We start from the raw sequence: 21,403 nt of genomic DNA on the forward strand, positions 1-21,403 counted from the left end.
TCCACCAGAGGCTGCTGGCTGTGACCTTGGGTGGAGGAGGAGGAAGATGGGATGAGGGAGCAGAAGAGCCAGAAGAAGGGAGAAGAGAAGGTAATGAAGGTAGAGGGAAGGGCTGTAAGAAAGATTGATTAAGGAGGACATGGCAGGGAGCAGGTCAACCAGGGAAGGCTGACAGATTCTAAGGTAAATCTGGTCTAAGCCACAAATTTAGCCTATATTAAAATATGGTGTCCAGGCAAGAGGCCATGTTGGTCACTCTGACCAACAAACCAGGAATGCCGGTCTGTTTGCTAAAAGGGTTTAGGCTAGCAAAGGAAGACCGAGAGGGAAGAGGGCTATCTTCAGAAGAAGAGCATCTTTGGAGGAAGATCTTGGCTCCTTCATCCTTAGAGGAAGACCTTTTCTAATTCTGAGTTGCCCCATGATGACATGGACCATTTCCAACTGCATTTCTTTGGGCGTGCATTTCTAGACCAGCAAGGAAGCTCACTGGTCTAGAGACACATAACCTGATTGCTACACTAGGAGGTGGGACAACTTGCCTCTAGCCACTTTCCAACCCATAAATCCTGTGGTTCTATCTGGAAAGGGAAGCCAAACCCTGACAAGGGTGGATGGGTGGGGGAAACACACCATACACACAGGGCCCTGTCCAGGAGAAATCCCAAATTGATGTTAGTCCCAAATCAAATGTGCAGACCCTCCCACCATACTCTGGTCCATTCCAGATGTGTCTTACAACTGTTAATGAAAACGAACACTAATGAAGAACTCCCAGGCATTCCAATGCGGAAGTGATTTCCAGAGCAGACACGACCAAGCTCAGGTTACACTGCCCTTCCCTGGCAGCTTGGCCATCCCAGAGGCACCAGCACCCCCACCCAGGAACTCAGGTGGTAGAGCCTTTGTGCAGCTTCATGTCCCTCCTCCTACCAAGGTCACAACCACATTACAGACCCTCATAGCTCTCCTGAGCTCTCTGGGGTCACCAGGTGGCCTCCTGTCCATGCCAATTCTTCTACCCCCCAAGTTTTAAATTCACTTTGAAAGTAGAGGCCTTGTCCATTTTGGTGAAATGTCACAGAATATAGATTCTACCCATTACAACCATTCTAATTTCACACTTTTCTTAGTGTGATTTCTGGATGAAAAGATCTGCCAACCAACTTGCCAAAAATGAGACGTGTCCACCATGTGTACATTAAATTTGAATCTAGTTTATTTGTAGAATTTTACTTAACCAATTCTCATTTCTTCCTGTTTCTCATCATTATATAAAAACTCATCCTTTGTACAAGCATGTAAAATGCTCAACAATGAATAAGAAGTGAATATTGCACATTTAATGACCAAAATAAGTTTTAAAGGCCACACTAGACATGTTAGAAGGAAAAAGAGGTGAACAGACTTAAGAAATATTTGTTGCCACATAAGTGATTTTTAAGCCATCAAAAGAAAAATAAATTCTAACCCTCAGTGCTCAATGAGAGATATGACATCTGTACATTAAAAAATAAAAGTTATAATCAACAACATTCCTTAGTGATTTCATTATCCCAAAATAGGGTCAGTAGTTTAACTTGATTTTTTTTCAAGTAACTGTCATCAGAAATCAGGAACCTATCCAGACTGAAGGAAACTTGGACGATAGCATCTACAGGACACATGATGACTCTATAACATATGAGGATCATCGCTGACCAGAACAGGGTCAGTATTAGTGCCTGGCTGTAAGCCAAGAACTTGACCCAGCACGACCCAGATGCAAAAGGAAGATCACAGCAGGAGACCTTTTGTTTTTTTTTAAGCAACATGCTTATTTCCAACATCATACACTCCACTTTGCTTAGTAAGACAAAGTTAACTGAGCAGAAAAATTTCAGCTATCTCAAAATAAGCTGTAAAGTTTGGCCCAAAATGAAGAGCAGACAGTTTTAAAGGATAAGTGCAAAGGGCCTTACTGTTAGGCCTATCAAGCAGATAGGTGACGAGACCATTCTTTAGCAACAACTGATGTTAAACTGAGTTTGAACTTGCCACTAGTTGAATGTGCCAACCATAGGGCACAGCCAGGGAGAGCCGATGCCACCCGAGTGTCCAGGGAAGCGAACTTCGCTGCTTGGCCCACACTAGTGTGACCAACCCCCAGGGCAGGGACCAGGCTGAGGGCACAAAATGTAAGGAGGCACACTCTCCTGGCACCTGCAGGCAAGTGCCACCTTAAATTTGTGCCCGCAGTGCCTCATTTGTCTCACTCGAGTCCTGGCCCTGCTAATCCTGGGCACAGCCCTTTTAGAATAACATGGGCTAATCTGGGAACTTTTCCCGAAGTGCAGCCCTATTAGACATTGCGGGGGAAGAGGACTAATTAAAGGCACTAGGCATGCAGCCTGAAGACTAAGAGTGGGGTGGGCAGGCAGGGTCAGAGATGCGACGAGGTCTGAAAATGTCCACAGGTTTGTCTTGATGTAGGAGAGCAGCCCCCGCCTGGCCTGCTCAGCAGAACTGTGACCAATGTCACCAGGAGGCCAGTCTCAGCTCACTATAGAGCAGAACTACAAACAGCCCGCCAACGGCTGCCTGGGCTGCCCAAGAGGGACAGGACTACCGACCACAGGAAAGGGCAGAGGAGAAGCTGGAGGGTCAGGGCTGGGAATCCCTGCTGAGTGACAGGTGGGATGAGACAAGCTTTAAGGCCCCTGTGGACTTTAAAAGTCATGATTCTATGACATTCGCTTCCTGCTCCAGAAGAAATCATTACTTTTAAGATTAAAAATCCAGTAGAAATCTGTGCATCACCTTCATTCAAAAGGATGGGCATGAACACTCTACTTGTACAACGTGGAGACACTGATTTTGGTGATTGATTGGGAGGAATGAGGTTGGCACTTGGTTAAAGTGAGGTTAGGCTGCTTTGGAGGCTTTCGTTTTCTGGACTAGGCTTCCCTCAAAGAACTGAGAGAGCCAGCCAGCCCCCAGGGAGGCAGACATGACTGAGCCAACTAACTGATCATGAAACTGTGAAAGGAGTCGTGCCTCGGGGCCGAGGTCCTCTGTGTGCCCAGGAGCTCTGGGAACACATAAGGGTGGGTCCTGGCTCCTCCGTCAGGATAAGTAGACACAGCAGGACCTCCCTCCCTTAGTGTCTGTGCCTTCCAGCCCCTGACGGTGTTCACTTGTTGCAGAGTTAGGTGGTAGAGCCAGGAGATTGGGGAATCAAGTGTGCCTCTCTGACCCGTCCTTTAAGTACCGCAGAGTGGGGAGAGACAAGTGGAGAAGAAGAGGTGCTTTTCATCGAGACCAGGAAGCTGTGACACATTCCTATATGAACTGGAAGCCACTGATGGCCACATGCGGAGAAAGTCTGTGGCACACGCACATTCACTCATTCACCTTCAACACTGCTCAGCACAGAGGCGGCCTTGGTCTTGCTTGATCCAGGTATCTACATGCAGCCCCCATAACTGTCTTTGTGGCCGTGTGCTCTCTGGAGGCCAACTATTTTCGCAAGCAAAGGTTCATTATTCTTGAAAGCCAATGGGCAGGCTGCTGTTGCCCAGGTCTATTATTTGCCAGGAGGCTACAGCAGCATTGCCACCTTCTGAACTATCTCTGTCTTTCAAGCACTTTCTTAGCCCAGAGCCTCTCAAAGGAACCTATGCAGTGAGTAAACCTTCCACTGTTAAGCATGAAGGTGTCAGAGAGGAATCATTTTCACCCACCATCTCTGTTAATCAAGTTACAGTGTCAGATCAATTAGATGACATTAGGCATAAAAATCTGCATCAACTTTAACCACTGGAGTACTTTACAAGATAGTGTGATATCCCTAAAAATCAAATTCTTACCAGCTACAACCAAAGATTGATTTTATTTTTTTATGATTTTTACAGACCAAATACATTATAAATATTATAAACCTTCAAAAATTAATAGATTAATCATAATTTTCTTTAGAATGTACATACTGTCTCTCAAAAATTTCACATTCTAGGATATCAATAATTACATCCTCCTCAAAGAAAAGAGCACACAAAATATTTCCTGTCATAAAATCTTGGTTGCCAAATCAGCCATTAAACTGTCCACAGCTTCTAAAATTTTCTTATACACAGCTCAGGTAAGATGATTGATTCTGAAAATGGAGAGAAGCAAAAACAAGGAAAGCTCTGAGATGCGCCCCTCTGAGATGGACACTTCGTGGCCTACAAAACTGAACAGGGATGATCTTTATCAGAGCATGTCTGCTAGGCAGAACTGTTCTGTCCAACTAAAGAAGTTCAAAATGAAGAACAGCTCCTACACACCTCTAAATGCTGAGGGAAGCACTCCAAAAGGATATTTGAAAGAGATTATGACTCCGTTTTTAACCTACATCCCTGTCCCCCTGCTAAAAGCTTAGGTAAATATCCTTAGGCTACAGATAACCCATAAGCAAAAGACACATTATACAAGCTGGACAGACAAAATCAATTTTGAGCCAACAGAATTATGAATATGACATCAGAAGTTAAACTGCTCATTCCTGAGGGAAATGACTAGAGAAGATGGCAACAGAACAAGGCGGCATTACACACAGGCTTTGGTAACGAATGAACTGGTAACAACAAAAGGCACATGGCTACTGAAAAAAAGCCAAATTTCAGTTAAGTCTCCTGACCTGACCCAGTTTCCACAGAAAAGTGTTTCAGCAGGTTTGCAAGCTTCATTTGAGCTTAAATACGGAGTGAAGAAATAAGCAGGGAACAGAGAATCAGGGTCTCTGTCTCTGTCTCTCTTGACAGCAGGGCCTTCAGATATCAAACTTGGTGTCTATCAAGAGTTGCAAATTTAGATATCTACAGGGGCCAGGTAAGTGATGTGGATGAAGGAATGGGCTGGGGTAGGACCAAAGGGAATGTATGTCTATAGTGAACTGGAAAGAATAAGCCCTGTCTACACTTTCCACCCATGTGGACCAAACAAAACACACCCGTGCATGGTATACTCACCACAGACCCCCAGTGTACCACCCCCAATTTACACAGATGTCTCCATGAGGACACATGGCTAGATGGAAATGGGCTTGTCACCATCTCTGCTGTCCATTATAATGAGGATCCAGTGGCCACATTTTACACAATGACTCACTTTAATTCAGCATTCTTATCTCCCTTCTGAGAGAAATAATATTTTTAAGCTGGTGTTATTTCCCCACATTTGAGAAGGGCAGAAACTTTCAAAGCTTGTTTTACTCTGAAGAAACACAAATGGGGTTCAAAGGTGAGGGTTCTAGATGATTCCTAAAGTAGTTGGATCTGGCACAGGAGACTTGACATCTAAATAAAATAGGAGAAGACAGAAGTGGAGACATACAAAAGAACTCTATCCAGGGGTCCTGTGAGATGACTGGGATATCCAGCAACTGGAAGTGGCTCTGCACCCAAGTGGAACTTAGTAAGTTTCTCTTGTTGGATGAACATAAAAACTAAAAAGTCCCCAGGAAGTTTTAGAAGCTAAGAAAACACAAACACGTACACATGTGCACATGCACAACAGAATTATCTAGTGCCTCTCAATTTGCATCTCAGTCAACTAACTCATTGGCCGAACTGAGCTCTGAGCAAAGTTACTTGTGCAACAGCAAAGTTAAATGTAAACATAAACAGCAACAGCATTTTTCAAGAGCCTCAGTGTTACTATCGTATGTTGTCCAAAAAATGCACTTCTGGATAGAGACAGTTAACAAGAAGAGCCAGGAAGCTTTTCCCATCTTGGAGGCAATGGCCAGGATGCTTTATAAATTGTGCAGCTTGCGATATCTGCTCCTGGTATTCACCATACTGCTTACTTGATGTCAAGGATTCAAGAGCATTCAGAGCCTAAAAGACACGGAAAACAAGAGGGTTAACCATAGATGTATATAATGCAATTTGCGCAGGTATAGCACACCTACCTTTATCATCTGCTACAACTGTGAGCCTCCGGGGAAGCCTAGGGAACTGGAATTAGAAGTCCCAGTACCCAGTCCCAGGCACTGATTAACCACAGGCAGAAGCAGGCCAGCAACACAAGCTTCCCCGACTTTTGCCGCTTTCCACATCCAGCCTTCCTTCTTCCTGGCCTGTGCTGTTTCCCAACCCTTCCCCGCAGAGAGCCACTGCTGCGGCCAGGCTGGTCTTACTGCCTTGTCCACCTCCCCCGAGTGCCAGCAGTGGAGCCCTCCCCACCAGGTCATCTGCTGCCTCTCTTCCTGGAACCCCAACCGGAAATCACAGGCACCAGCAGCCTGTAAGACCTGTTTAATTTGCTATTGGGCTTGTTCTTAGGCTACAAAATAACGTCATATTAAACTGTCTAACGGGATGAAATTCAAAAGAAACCTATGGCTAAGTGCTGCTGAGGGTAAGCTATAAGGTCGTCCTCTCAACCAGCAAGCATAAAGCATAGATCAAGTTCCTCTGGCTTCCACCCAACAGAAATGATGATGTTCCCAGGACTCTCTTCAGGAATAAATCTAAATATTCTCTAATTTCATAATTTTAATTTTTCCTTCCTTCATAGTGGGAGCAGAGCAGAGAAAAAGACTCTATTTGGAGAAAACAAACAAAAAATCAGAACAATGTTCTTAGTTTTATTTTCCAACTGTGCAAGCTTGCCCACCCCCCAGGATTCTGAATGTGAACCATGAAGTCCCCCACTCTTTCCCCTCTCTTTTATGGGGGCCACTGCCCGAGAGAATTTAGAATATGGAATTTGGTTGGCTCAGTAAACAAGGCGGGAGAAGATTTTTCTGAGGATAGTACATGAACTGGCAGCTTAGAAATAAATTACCAGGGGGCTGAAGACAGAATTCTTAGGGTTGAAAATAAACAACTAAAGGGATTTTGACAAAGCTGACTGTTGTGTGAACCGACTTCAGTCTAGGAGCAGGAATCAATAGGGACAGGCACTCGCACTAACCATAGTGTCCGTATGTCTCTCTCTTCCCTTTCTTCTCTTAAATTTAGCCCCCAAAATGGTCTACTTGGACAGTTTGCCTAGGAGCGATCATTTTATAAGAAGATGACTTTTTTCAAGTCTGAAAATCCTGATGACAAGTATGTACGGGTACGTGCGGGGAGTCATCACTCTAAGTCTAAAGGAATACGGGCAAGGAGAGGCAAGAGCTGGGAGACCTGGTGGCCACAGCTAAAGCAAAAGCCCTATTCCAGGTGGACATCGGAGAGGAAAGGACTTCTCAAATGTACCCTCAAATGCATGGCACTTACTTCACAACCAGCCCTCGGGAGACTCATCTGCCCACTTGTGATGGTTCATACATGACCTTAGGGATTCAAACAGCAGTTGTCTAGTCAGTCCATGACAGCTATCGGGTATCGTATAAACCAAAATGCCTGGGAAGAACCTGATTGTATTGCTTGATACTTGCTCTTAATAACCAAGACATCACACTGCACATGGCTGGCTTACATGTTACAAAGCTGCAAAAGAAGAAGAGCTAAGGGTCTGAGCATTTACCATTTAGAGAGACAGCACTGCACAGTGTCAAGAGCGTGAAGCTGGGAACCAGACCAGCCAAGTGAGTCCCAGCCCCAGCACTTACTAGCTGTGTGATTTGGGACTCATTACTTAACCACTTTCTGTCTCCATTTCCTCATCCACAAAACCGGGATAATAAAAGTTCTTATGTTAAGAGGTTGTTATGAGGATTAAATGAGTTAAAACCTTAACTCATTAACATCAAGTGAGTTAAAACTTAGAACAGTGCCTGGCATGTAGTAAGCACTCAAGAATGCTGGCCCCCGTTTTATATTATACAACTTAGTACCTGGCCAGCCTGTTTATAGGTGAAAATAGTTACAGGAATGGGACCACTGCCACGTGGCCTTCCACGTTTTTAGAACTGCAATTTCTCACAGCTACCATTTTGTCTGTGTTAGGTTATTCCAAGAGCCAACAGCGGTCAACCTCCAGACTCACAAAAGAGGAACCAATTCCTTGGTTCCAAGTTAAAGCTCAGCTAATCTCCATCGGTCTCAATGGGGGCCAGAGCTTCTGTGCCAGTCTCCAGGCCCCAGAAAGTGGCAGGTCAGCGCATAGTCACGTTCATCAGAACCAAATTTGATCCTAGACTGGCTGGCCCATGGCCTTGCTTTTTCTACGAGGTAGTAATAGTGCTATAAGCAAATGCCTACGACAAAAATTGGTTTAAAATCTGAGGCAGGCAAGTGCCTAACCATTTTCCAGTAAGCAGAGGCCACTGACGGGCATGCTGTGCTGCTGCAGATCATCATGTCATCGTGTATAAAGACTACAGCTGCCACCTCCCCGCCTCCTGGGGAAGGCCAGGTGGAAAATTTCTAACCCTTAACTATAAAGCTGTTTTTACTGACCTGCTGAGCTTTCGGCGTCAGATGTAATTCAGAGCCAGGCTTCAAACGGATCTGGTCCTCAGTAGGAACCTGAACTGAAAGGAAGGCGGCCATGCCTCGGGCAACCACTCGGAACCTTAGATGGTAGGGAGAGGTCAGAAGAGGTAAATGACTATTAAAGCAAGCATTTTAAAATAAGCACCACATTTTCTATTAAAAAACAAGATAAACACATTTCCAGACCTACTGTTACTGTTAGCCTCTTCAGGAAAATCTTAAATATGATCAAGAAGGAGCCTTAATATTCCCTTTCATTATCACTGCCCAAACAATGTAAGTATAATTCAGACTCAAGAATGAAAGTGTTGGCAAAGATATAGAATAACTGGAACTCGCAGACACTGCTGGTGGGAATGTAAAAAAATGGTGCAGGCACTGTGGGAAACAGTTTGGCAGTTCCTCAATAAGTTAAACACAGAATAACCATATGACTCAGCAATTCCAATACTAGGTATATATCCAAAAGAACTGAAAACAAGTCTTCTAACAAAAAGTTGTAAACGAATTTCAGAGCAGCACTATTCACAACAGCCAAAAAGCGGAAACAATCCAAACGTCTATCAACTGATGAATGGATAAACAAAACGTGGTATATCCATACAATGGAACATTATTCAGTCATAAAAAGGAATGAAGTATTGATAAATGCTAAAATATGAATGAGCCTTGGAACTTTATGCTAAGTGAGAGAAACCAGACACAAGAGGCCACATGTTATATGATTCCATTTATATGTTGTTGTTAGTGCTGTCAAGTCAATTCTGACTCCTAGCAACCCATGTACAGCAGAGCGGAACCCTGGCCGGTCTTTCTGCACTATCCTCTCATCTTCTGGCGCTATATCAGACAATGCTCCGCTGCTCTTCATAGGGTTTTCCTGGCCAATTTTTTCACAAGTGAGTGGCCAGGTCCTTCTTCCTAGTCTGTCTTAGTCTGGAAGCTCCACTGAAACCTGTCCACCATGGGTGACCCTGCTGGTATTTGAAATACGGGTGATATAGCTTTTAGCAGCACACCAACAGGCAGCTGCCACAGTATGACAACCAACAGATGGTGATGTGGTTCCCTGACTGGGAAATGAACCCAAGCTGCAGCGATGCAAGCGCTGAATCTTAACCACTACACCATCATTTACATGAAATGTCCAGAATAGGATATACAAAAAGCCAGAAAGCCAATTAGTGGTTGCCAGAGACTCGGGGGAGCAGGGAATAGGGAATGACTGCTTAATGGATTTCCTTTTGGGGTGATGAAAATGTTCTGGAACTAGACAGTGGTGATGGCTGCAACAACATTGTGAATGTACTAAATGCCACTGAACTGTACATTTTAAAATGATTTCCATGATAAATTTTACGTTATGTGTATTTTACCACAATTTAAGTGAATCAAAATCACACAGTCCTGCTAAATTGTACCATAAACAAGAAACATGATATTAACTGGTTTTAACTGGGTGGTCCCCAAAGTTGCAACAACAGGATGGGCTATTCCACAAGAATGCTGACATCAGAATGGTATGAGAGCTCTTTCCAATACTGACAAGAGCTTTAAAAGAAAACCATGATGCAAATAAATATTATGAGATAAAATCACAGGCTAGTGGCAAATTCTCATTACTTATCCTTCTTATCAGTTAACTCTAATTCATCGTAACAGTTCTACTACACTGAGTCCCTCATGGTATCTGGATCGCCCTGATAAAGTGCTTGTAGCAAAGCAGCTGACCGGGGCATTTTAACCTAACACTGCACACCATCACCGGCTCAAAGCCAAAAAGAAATCAGTCAAAATACAACAAGTGATACTACTAAAAAAATTCTTTGAACACAGAAGTTGTTTTAAAAATGGGAAAAAATAAACATGCTCTTTAAAATATAAAGATGTAGTCAGACTCTGTTTTTTTCCTTAATCTTTGGGGGAAACCTAGATCTTAAGTTGAAAAAGCTACTCAAGTATCATGCCCCCTAGGTAGGTGCAGATGTCTGGGGCCCATTTAGAAGAGCACTGGCAGGTGCTTCCTTACCTGTTAGATAAGGGCGACTTCCGGCCCAGCCCAATTGCCCCCAGAATCCCAGAGCTAAGCCTCTCCTCAGCCAGCAAGTTCTGTCTGCTCTGAAGCATGAGCAGAATTCGAATGACGGATTCTGTCAAGACCGAGTCATTCTGCTCCGTCTGGATCAGGGACAGCTGCAGAACTTGGTGCCACCACAAAAACAGCTTTGCTTCTTCCTGCATAGAGCTGGGGGGAGGCCCAGGAGGAAAATGAAATTAGAAGTGGATTCTTTCCACTCCCATTTAACTGAAAGTCCACATTTGAGTTTTAAGTATAACGGACATTTAGGACATTAAAAGCCTGGGCTGTTGGTTAATAACGTTAATAAAGTAATGGAACTATAACAGCTATGATTTATTGAACACTTATGGCATGCCAGACCTTGTGTATGACCTTTATGTTCTTTCACTTAATCCTCATAACAACCCTATGAGGTCAATACTGTTACACCTACTTAGCTGATAAGGAAGCTAAAGGTGGTGCTTCAAAATACCTGTTTTAGGAAATTAAAAACCTGCCCACAAAATTAGCCCATGCAAGTAAAAATCTTTCTAAAACAAGTGTCACTGTACCTCATAGCCTTGTTTGTTTCTTACGTATAACTTGGTTCTGTGCACTTAAGGGAACACTTAAACCCTAAATTCCAAGTTATCCAAATCCAGTGAGTTTCATACAGCAGCAGGAGGGCCAACATACCTTGGATAGACCTGTTCCAACCACTTGCTTAAGGTGAGCAGCACTTTCATTTCATTCCTCAGAGTCTGTTCGCTATTTAAACACTGAAGCAAGTAGACATAAAGAGTCAAGTAACTGCCAAGGGACAGGCACTCCTGCAGAAATTCTTCTATGGTAAGCTCAGGAACTTGAAGGGACACCAGAATGGGGCCCCATCCTAAATTCTGATTGAGGGAGCCTAAGAAAAGAACACCAAGAGGAGACAGCAAGACAAAAGCAAGAATCAAATTATTTAACTAATGAATCTTTTCACTTTAAGCTTCATGTCAAGAAAACATTGCTCACGTTAGTCCTAGAAGCCACAAAGACTGCAAAGCCCTCATGCTAAATACCTATGCCCTGGCTAGCCACTGTAGAGGGTTAAGAAATCAGAATTCAGGGCTGCATTTTCATAAGTTACCTTTCTCATTGTATTATGATCATTAAAATCACATACAGACTCTGCCTGTCCCAGTTATCTAAGAATTTTTTTACCTAATACCATTAAGTATGTTATAAATACTTATGCTTTTCCAAGGGAAATTATTATTGCTCTATCCATAAGCATTTTTATTTATTAAAGCTTAGTTTAACTCATATCGACAGAAATTCTTGAAAATGTTTCACAAATTGAAAAAAGAAATTTTGATTTTAGTAACAAACAAATTTGAAGCAAGAGTGTTATCCTAATGGTTCTCAATTCTTCAGGGGGAATGAAGGCGGGGTGATGTGGTAACACGCACAGCACCTTCCATGGGGGGACATGGGAACATGGATTGCTCATGGGTTGTCAAGAAAGGGCAGGAGGCAGGTTACAGGCACTTCCTGGCATTCTCACTCTAACACTCTTCTTTCTCTCCTACTGAGTGCACTATGATGAGCATCTGGTATAAGTTGAGAAGTGCTGCTCTAGGCAAGTCTTAACCATATTAGGTTGTTTCCAGAATCTGAGAGTTTAGAGGTAGAGAATAAGAAAGACAAAAGGAAGGCAGGGGGTTGGGGGGGAACGACACGGGACACACGACTATTCTTCATAATGGTTTAAAAGATGTGACAAAAAGCAATAAAAAGACTTCTATGAAAACTCATTTTAACAAGTGATAAAATAGGGAAAATTAATATAGTGGATCATTATTATATAAATTCTGGCTTGTAGCATTTGTTTTGAGGACTATGACTAGGCCTGTGACTTGCCTATCATAAAAGGGTTGGTATGACACTCCAAAACCAATGTAAAATGAATTAGAGGTTCCCTCCCTTGAAACATGATTGTACCAACAGACAGGGGCCATAGGTTCTCATGCTAACTGCAGATCTCTACGAAAAAGAAAAAACAGATTCTAAAACATCAACAACATATACAGAGAAATTAGAGTGGTACAATCCCCCACTGGGAAGGCTCTGGAAAGGTATCTCTTTCAGAAAAAGCTTTAATCTTCCCTGGAAGAGACCGATCTAACAAGAGCCTGAGATGACCATTCTCTTACCTTCTTTGAAGTAGGCAGTGATGCAGGCTTCTGTGGTCTCAGCCATGTGGCGGACGGAAGCCAGGCTCTGGCAGGCTGCTGTTAAAAGGGGCAGCACCACCAGCCCGTGCACTTTCTGCCCAATCCAGGTCCGGATACTGCCCCGGAGGAACTCTGCTGTTGGAACAGTCGCGTTGTTCATCATCATCAGGACTTCCATAAAGAGGCTGCTGAGGGCCATGTGGCGGGTCTGGCTGTCCATGTCTGAAGGAGAATATAGACACACACCGGTGAAAGGCTGCTGGAAAGGGAGTATGAACGTGATCAAGGGAACGACCATGCTTCAATCCAGCTGCTCTCCCAGCAGATTTTACATTCTAGTGGCTAATCTCAAGGGACCAGAAGGAAAACTCTGGATGGTGTTTAGCTTTTAAGGCTAGGATGTGGCACAGAAGTACTCTGTAAGAGCAAAGTTGGATCTACTGCAAGATCGTTGGTTACAGAGTGTGGCTGAGCAACACTTTAATTAACAGACATATCAAGCTGGTGTGTAAGAGCAACTTTTCATCAGAATATTCTTAATTTCCAAACTCTGCTATTTAGAAAACCCAATACATAGATCTTAGCAGTCTTAGAAACATTACCTCCACTCCTACCATTGCTAAAGCTATCGATAATTCTAGAGTGATTTACATGGAATAAAGGCTATTACTTAAAATTAAATATAAAAGGAAAGGAAAAACCTTTATAAAGGCTCCTAACAGCAGCTCTTTCATTTCTTTGTTTTTTAAATAAGAAAAATGGGCAGACTGGTAATATAAATGTGTCTTTCAAAAAAATTAAGAGATGAAAAGAGAACAGAACAAAAAAAGAGCAAATTCATTTTACAAGAGAACTGCAAATGAGGAGGTTACTGAGGTAAATTCCTTCTTCACATCCAAAAATAGAAAATATATTTCACGGAGAGTATATGGAAAAAACTATTCAACAGGCATAGTTTTTGCCAACTATTTCCAGCTTTCCTTGAGTTGGGTACATGTTTTTAATGGAACAGAATTGTGGCTTTCTTACCACAACACTTCAATATTTATGTCAGTGGGAGTAGGGAAGTCTTACGAAGTCTTACTCACCACACCCACCAAAGCAAATTCACCGACTTGCACAGTGTTGTATAAACCCTAACTTAATGTTACTATCAGACCTACTAATTGTCAAGCAAGGACTTCAAAAAAAAGTTTGGGAAAGACAATAACCACATATGTGTGTGAATACATATTTTTTTCACATATTTCTATGGGTATAAATATTCCTGTTAATAAAGGCCTTATCTCTGAATTTCAACTGAATAGCAATTTTAATTTTAATTTATCTTTTAATTATTACTCACAGGAACAAAAAAATGACTGCAGTCAGCCTTCTACGAGATCTCAGCCTCTCCCCTCCCTATTCATCACCAACACAGCCAACAAATGTTTTCTTAAAAACCAGATCTGTTCCTATCACTCTTCTGATTAAGATCTTTCTAGAATGTCCTTATCTCCTTTGCCTGAACAGCTATTACTCAACCTTCATGGCCCAATCACATATGACCAACTCCAAAACAGTTTCTCCAATATTGCGTGCTAATCTTTGTTTTTTTCTTTTAACATTCACTAAGTGTTGCTGACTTGCCAAGCTAATGCTAAAACTTTAGGTGCATTATCTCATTCCATACTTAAATATCCAGATGAAACAGGTACGATTATTATCCCCATTTTGCAGATGAAGTTATACAACTTGTTCAAGGTCATATAGCTAGCAAGTGGTAAAGCCAGGCAGTTTGGTTCCAGAATCTTTTTTTTTTTAACTACCACATTATATACCCTCTGTGATAAATCTATATTGCAGATAAGTTCAAGAAATTTCAACTAATTTCTTGTTCACCAATTCCAACCAACTCAAAGAGCCATACCATAACCAGCTTTCTATTACTATGCTTCCCTAAATACTACAGCTGTGTATTTTCAAACAGTATTTAAATAAACACAAAAATGTTTGTGAATTCATCCGTGTTGTTGCAGATTTTCATTGCTTTAGACTATTCCATTATATGAATATATACCAATTCATCCCCTCTACTGAACACATGGGTTGTTTCCATTTTGCATCCCCTCAGATGCACAGCTACAGACATTGTTCATGTTTCCTGGGGCACAAGTGCATATACCAAAGAGTGGAATTCTGGGTCATGGGATACGCAAACTAGTAGCTGATGCTAAACTTTTAAAAATAGTTGTACCAATTTACTCTGTGATCAGCACTAAATGGAAGTTACACTGATCCACATCCTTGCCAACACTTGGTACTAAAACATTTCTAATTTTAGCCATTCTGGTGGATGTGTCATAGTATATCACTAAGGTTTTAATTTGCATTTCCCTGATTATTAACAAGGCTTAGAACTTTTTCATATGTATATCGGCCATTGAGATATTCTCTTTTGTAGAATGTCAATTCAAGGGTCTTGTTTGTTTTTTTCTACTGGGTTGTCTTTTTCTTCCTTATTTTAAAGTGTGACCATTTTAGCCATTCATATTTAATGTAGTTACTGCTGTAATTGGGTCTAAATCTACTACCTTACAATATGCTTTCTATTTGTTCCTCCTACTCTACATTCCTTTTTCTCTCTTTTACTTCTTTTGGATTATTTCTTATTATTCTACTTTTTCTCTCTTTTAGTTTGGAAGTTAACCACTCTTTTAACATTCTTATAGTGGTTATCTTACAAACTACAGCACATATTCTTGACTTTTCAGTCTGATATTAACTGGTTCCCAGACAATGCAAAGGCTTTGCAACAGTCTCACTCCCATCACCTTCCCTACTGTTGCCATAATCCAGTAAGACACTACTATTACTGTTGTTTTATACAGTCAGACTTCATTTAGATTTACCTACACATCTACCAGTTTCATTGTTCTTCATCCTTAGTCTCTTCCTATTTATCTTCTCTCTATTATTACTTCCTTCCTTCTACAGTCTTTGGTTGTATTTTGCTGTTTTCTTTATAACTTCTTAAGGTGGATTCTTATTAATTTTTTGCTAATAAAATTTTAATATAAGCATTTAAGGCCATGAAAGTAAGTCCCACCTCAGCTGCATCCCATAAGTTTAGAGGCATTCTGGTTTTTATCCATTTCTAAATATTTCAAATTTCTACCATGATTGTTCCTTGGTCATCAGTTATTTAAAAGTTTGCTTCTTAATTTCCAAAGCATAGTCCCCCCAATCCCTCGTTATATTTTGTTACTGATTTCTAAATTCATTGCACTATGGTTAGAATATGTGGTCTGTTTGATACCAGTCCTTTGGGATTAGTTGAGACTTACTTTAAGTCTAGTAAGAGGTCAAGTTTCTTAACTGTTGCATGTGAAATTGATACAGTGTGCATTCTGCATTTACAAGGCACATCACTCTCTACATACCCATCACACCAGCTGTGCTATTCAGACTTCCTATAGCCTTACCGATCTTCTGTCTACTTGATCAATTACTGTGAGACGTGTCAAAATCTCTCGTTGTGAGTGAATTTGACGTTTCTCTTCCTAGTTTTGTCAATTTCTACTTTATGCATTTCCTACTGTTACTAGGTACAAATAAGTTTAGAATTATTATATCCTCCTAGTGAATTGAACCTTTTATCAATTTCCAATGACTCTCTTTATCTCTACTAATGCTTCTTATTTCTTTTTTCTTTTATTTTTTTTTTTGTCATGCAACCTCAAGGCAGGAAAACACACTACGGATCATCTGGCTCTATAATGCTTTCTGCCTTACAGTCCTATTTGTCTAATATTAATATAGCTATGCCAGCTTTCTATTTTAATATTTGCCTAATATGATTGCCTTATGGGAAGCTTTCTATATCCTATGCTTTAGATGTACTTCTTTTACAAGAGCTTAAAGCTGGATGTTGTTGATTATTAATCCAGTCTGACAATCTTTGTCTTTTAACTTGAGTATCAGTCCATTTACATTTACTGATATACTTGAATTTTACCATTTTATTTCAGTTATTTTTCTCACCTTCTCCATGCTTCTTTTCTTGCCTTCTTTGGATTGAACATGTTTTGGCCATTCCTTTTTTTTTTTTTTTTTTTGTGAGGAAGATCAGCCCTGAGCTAACATCCATGCTAATCCTCCTCGTTTTTTGCTGAGGAAGACGGGCTCTGAGCTAACATCCATTGCCAATCCTCCTCCTTTCTTTTTTCCCCCCAAAGCCCCCCAGTAGATAGTCGTACGTCATAGTGGCACATCCTTCTAGTTGCTGTACGTGGGACACGGACTCAGTATGGCCAGAGAAGCAGTGTGTCGGTGAGCGCCCAGGATCCGAACCCGGGCTGCCAGCAGCGCAGTGTGTACACCCAACCGCTAAGCCACGGGGCCGGCCCTGGCCATTCCTTTTTATCTTCCTCTACTAATTTGGAAGTTATAAATTTTATTTCTATTCTTTTTGGTGAATTTCTTAGAATTTTTAACATTCATAGTTTATCAGGGTGTAAATTTAATCAATTTCTTGATCCTTCAAACAATACTACAACCTTAGAATGCTTTTAACTCAATCTCCTTCCTAACTTATATATACTGTGGTCATATAATTTAATTTTAGCTTTTGCTTTTTAAACCCCTAAATGCATGATTATCGTAGCTTCATATAGGCGGTTTTTGTTTATATTTACCCACCTTTTATCACATTGTCTGCTTATTTTTCCTTCTTGTAATTCAAGCTTTTTACTTGTGATCACTCTACTTCTACCTTAAGAACACTCTTTAGTATTTCCTTTAGAGATGTCTACCGAATCAAACACTCTCAGTTTTTAATGAAAATATCTTAATTTCATCCTCATCCTTGAAAGACGGTTTCAGTCAGTTTACAATTCCAGGTTATAAGTCATGTCCTCACAGCACACGGAAGCTGTCCCATTATTCTTACGGCTGCCTTTGTTGTTACTGAAGTTGGCTGTCAGGGTAAATGTTGTTCCTTTGTAGGTAATGTGTCTTTCCTTCCTGTATATAAAGTTCTTTTCTTTGTCCCCAGTGCTTCTGCAGTGTCACTACAGTGTGTACAGGTGTGAATTTCTTTCTATTTATCCTGCTTGGGATTTGCTGGGTTTATTGAATTTAAGGATTGTTGTCTTCATCAGCCCTGGAAAATCCTCAGCCTTGCTATCTCTTCAGCTATTGCCTCTCCCCAACTCTATATCCCCTGCCCTTCTGCAACTTATCCATTAAATTTTAATTACAGTTTTTATATTTTTCATATCTAGAATGTCTGATTTTCTCTCAAATCTGCATATTTCTATAGTCTCTTGCTCCTTACTCTTATTTCATCAAATATATTAAAAAATACTTTTTTGTTTACTGTGCTAATTATTTCAATATCTTAAGACTTTACATGTCTGACTGCTGACTGCTGTTCTCTGCTGACTTGCTTGTGATGCCTTGTTTCCCTGTGTGTTTTATGACTTTTTTTTTTTTTACTATGAGTTCATATTCCTTGGAACTCTGAGACCTGAGTTGAAGATGGGTTCCTCCAAAGAGGCTCTGCGGTTGCTTTCTGCCAGGCGTCCGGCGGCACTGGCAACCCCAAATTACTTTAAACTCTCAAGTTGAGGGGGTTTTTTTGGGACAATCTAGGTAGTACGAATTCTTGCTTCAAACCCACATGAGGGATTTTCAAAAGAGGTATCTTTTTCCCCACCACATAGACATCTGACCCAACAGCAAGGTCAAACAGATAACTATCTTTGCTTTCCTCTCCCAGGGGCAGGTTTATTTCCCGCTTACCTTACACTGAAGAAGCCATTCTGTGCAGTTATACATGGGATCTCCTTTTAGGCTCCCATCTTAGGCAGGCCCCGGGCTTTACTGCCTCCCCCTAACCTAACAAGGTTCAGCAAAACCCTTCAAGGTGAAAGCCAGCCTCAGTACTCCATCTGTCTTTATGGGTTCCTCCTTTCACTTGGTTTCCGACCTCTGAGCTTTTCTGCCACCTTGCAGATTAATTTTTGGTTTCTTAAAAACACCTTATCCAGCATTCTTGTTTTCAGCAGGAGAGGCAGTCAGGATGTCCAGTCCACCAAACTGCTGGAGCACCAGTCTCCACATACAGTTCCTTCACAAGTCTACACAAGGCAACTCTGAAGGGCCCACCCAGTTAAGAGTCAAAACATGTAGGAATGCTGCTCACTCAAAGGTCTCCAGTTATCTCCGAATTATTAAATCCAGTCATCTAACTTAGCCCTCAGTCCAGTTAACCTCATACCAGCAACTGAGAGTGTCAACTCCTCCTCAAGTTCTTAATGTTCATGCCTCCCCTAGTGCTGAGATGACACAGTGTCCCCAGGATCCAGTCATCTCTCTGACCACTGCTTCTTTGGAAACAGGAATGACAGTGTCCTGACCATCTTCCTGATCTCACAATGCCTTATACACAGCAAGAATTCATTTACCGAATGAACACATGACTGCCCCGTGGTCACTTACCAGGCGGGTCAAAGACAATGATGTCATCCAAAAGTTTAGACATTTCCTGTTCTAGGACTACTAAGGTGATTTTTCCATTTTGTTCCAGGGAGCTGAGGAATTGAACCATCTGATGAGTGAAGGCTCGGCATTTTGGAACTGCATCCTGACGATAAAAAAAGGATCATTCAAATGAATCCACGCGAGCGTGTTAACTGAGTATTCCCTGGGAGCATGGCACTACACTGACTGCTCCAGTGGGGAATGGAGAGGACAGAGCAGGAAGCCACATGAAGACAGGTATGTCTAAGGGCCCTGTGTCTAGGGATATGCAAATCGGTGGTAACACTTAGACTAGAACCCACGTACTTCCAAAGAACACTCTTCCTTTTTTACTACATTAATAACAACATTAACTACACATTAATTACTTCCAAGGAAGTTTTCCAAAAACTTTTATGTTCATTATCTAATTTAATCTTCACAACCACACTTCGAGGCAAGGTATTATTTCCAATTCAGATGAGAAAACAAAGGTCAGAATGGCAATGAGCTGGGGAGCTGAGTTTGCCAGAACTCAAACTCATGCGTATAACTTCCCTGCCATTCTTCTGCCAATGACATTCAGACACTAAACCAACTGCTCACTGCCGGCCCTCGATCCTTTTGACCTCGTTAGCATGTGATACTGCTAGTAAGCAACGGCTTACCAAAAGAGATACATAAAACTGAAAGATCTGAAAGGCCAAAATATGAGTATACGTGATACACATCCTCCAACTTTTTCCACTGAGCTGGCACAGGATTCAAGTCTGTTCTCAGTAGCACTTATGCTACTACCAGTCCTGGAGAACACTCTCTGCCTTTTACAACATCTACTCAACTTACAAGATGTTTCTGGCTGTCAGTAGGAACGGAAAGGCCTGCAGACACTTTCAGGAGCTTCACAATTAATTCGGCAGAAGGTTCCTTTGCCAGGATGATGGATGGCTGGTAATGGCTGCTGAAATAACCTAGCACACTCTGGTAGGACACAGTATCCACAAGATGCCATGAAAGGGAGCTCGTTTGTCCAAGGAGACTAAGTAGAGGTGAATCCTAAAAATGAAAAAATATTCCTTTAGTTCCAGAGCTCCCATTTTCCAAGAAATATGTGCCTCTAACTAGTCTATGGAGTGACCATTAAGACGGCCTATGATAAGCATATGTTAAGATGTCAAGTAAGTACCTACTCTACTGGTACTAGTGTACTAGTATAATAGTATTGAGTATTAGTGAAAAGTAATGACCAAAGTCTTGGCAAAAACACATTAAGATTTGTAAGTATTCAGAACTCAATTTTCAAAGGAACTCTCTGATCTGGTGTTAGAACTAGCAATTAATGAGATGTAAAATAAAATTGATTTTTATATTCTAACTCAGTGTGGTTCCCTTCATAATCTAGGTTTCTTATAAATTACGAAGAAAAATCTGGCACCCAGTGAAAGGCACATCCGATATGCCAAGCATATATTCACACTGATAGAAGCACTAGGGAAACAACTGAAAAACTACAACTTCATAGAGAGTGAGGATTAGGGGGACTTGCCAAGTCTTTACACAGGCTCTCCAAACTTACTGTTTGGTCTACCAGTTGATCTTCCTTTGCCAATAAAATCATCATGAAAAGGAGGCAGACAATCATGCTCCGAGTCTCTGGATGGGGACTAGGACTCCAGGCATCAGAGAGCACACTGACCCAATTGACTTCACAGAGGACAGACCCCAAAAACAAGAAGCAGCTCTTGGGGCTTCCTCGTTCCACCTAAAAGGAAAGAAATTAAAATGAATTTTTTGCTTAAAGCTATCTATGTATCTTGAAAATGTGTTTAAATCAATGTTTACTAAATTATATTTTAAAAAACATTTTTTCCCCAGATTATAAAAATCATCCATAATCCCACCCCCCAGAGATTTAGACTTAACATTTATAGTATCTTTCCTTGCATACTCTTTTTTCTTATGAGTATGCACACATTTTTCAGCTAATTTGGAGTTACTTATTTATTCCATTAATTCTTAACAGGAGAAGAACGACCTTCCCTAGCTTCCCCCAGGGTGACAAATCCCTGCCACGGTTAGTCACCAGGACTCAAGGGAGTATATCACAGTCCTCACATGTGCTGGGACAGGACAAAGGTTAAGATCTACTAGTTAGTAGTTCCCAAAGCTGACCATGCATCAGAACCACATGCAGGACTTGCTAAAAC

The 21,403-nt window shown here is 41.4% G+C and overlaps 1 protein-coding gene across 1 annotated transcript in view; it reads right to left on the minus strand.

Annotated features, from left to right (window-relative positions):
* Window positions 1–515: 515 nt before the first annotated feature.
* The window catches only part of EPG5 (ectopic P-granules 5 autophagy tethering factor), a 111,159-nt gene continuing 90,271 nt past the window's right edge, over window positions 516–21,403 (minus strand). Inside the window, exons 37-44 of the mRNA XM_058557033.1 lie at window positions 20,773–20,958; window positions 20,043–20,252; window positions 19,176–19,320; window positions 12,672–12,914; window positions 11,167–11,383; window positions 10,441–10,656; window positions 8,376–8,490; window positions 516–5,861 (exon numbers count right to left, since the gene is read on the minus strand). Coding sequence (XP_058413016.1) covers window positions 5,679–5,861; window positions 8,376–8,490; window positions 10,441–10,656; window positions 11,167–11,383; window positions 12,672–12,914; window positions 19,176–19,320; window positions 20,043–20,252; window positions 20,773–20,958 — 1,515 coding nt within the window. The 3' untranslated portion in view covers window positions 516–5,678. The remainder of the gene's footprint in view (window positions 5,862–8,375; window positions 8,491–10,440; window positions 10,657–11,166; window positions 11,384–12,671; window positions 12,915–19,175; window positions 19,321–20,042; window positions 20,253–20,772; window positions 20,959–21,403) is intronic.

This window comes from Diceros bicornis, chromosome 16, assembly GCF_020826845.1.
Source record: "Diceros bicornis minor isolate mBicDic1 chromosome 16, mDicBic1.mat.cur, whole genome shotgun sequence".
Classification (NCBI taxonomy): domain Eukaryota; kingdom Metazoa; phylum Chordata; class Mammalia; order Perissodactyla; family Rhinocerotidae; genus Diceros; species Diceros bicornis.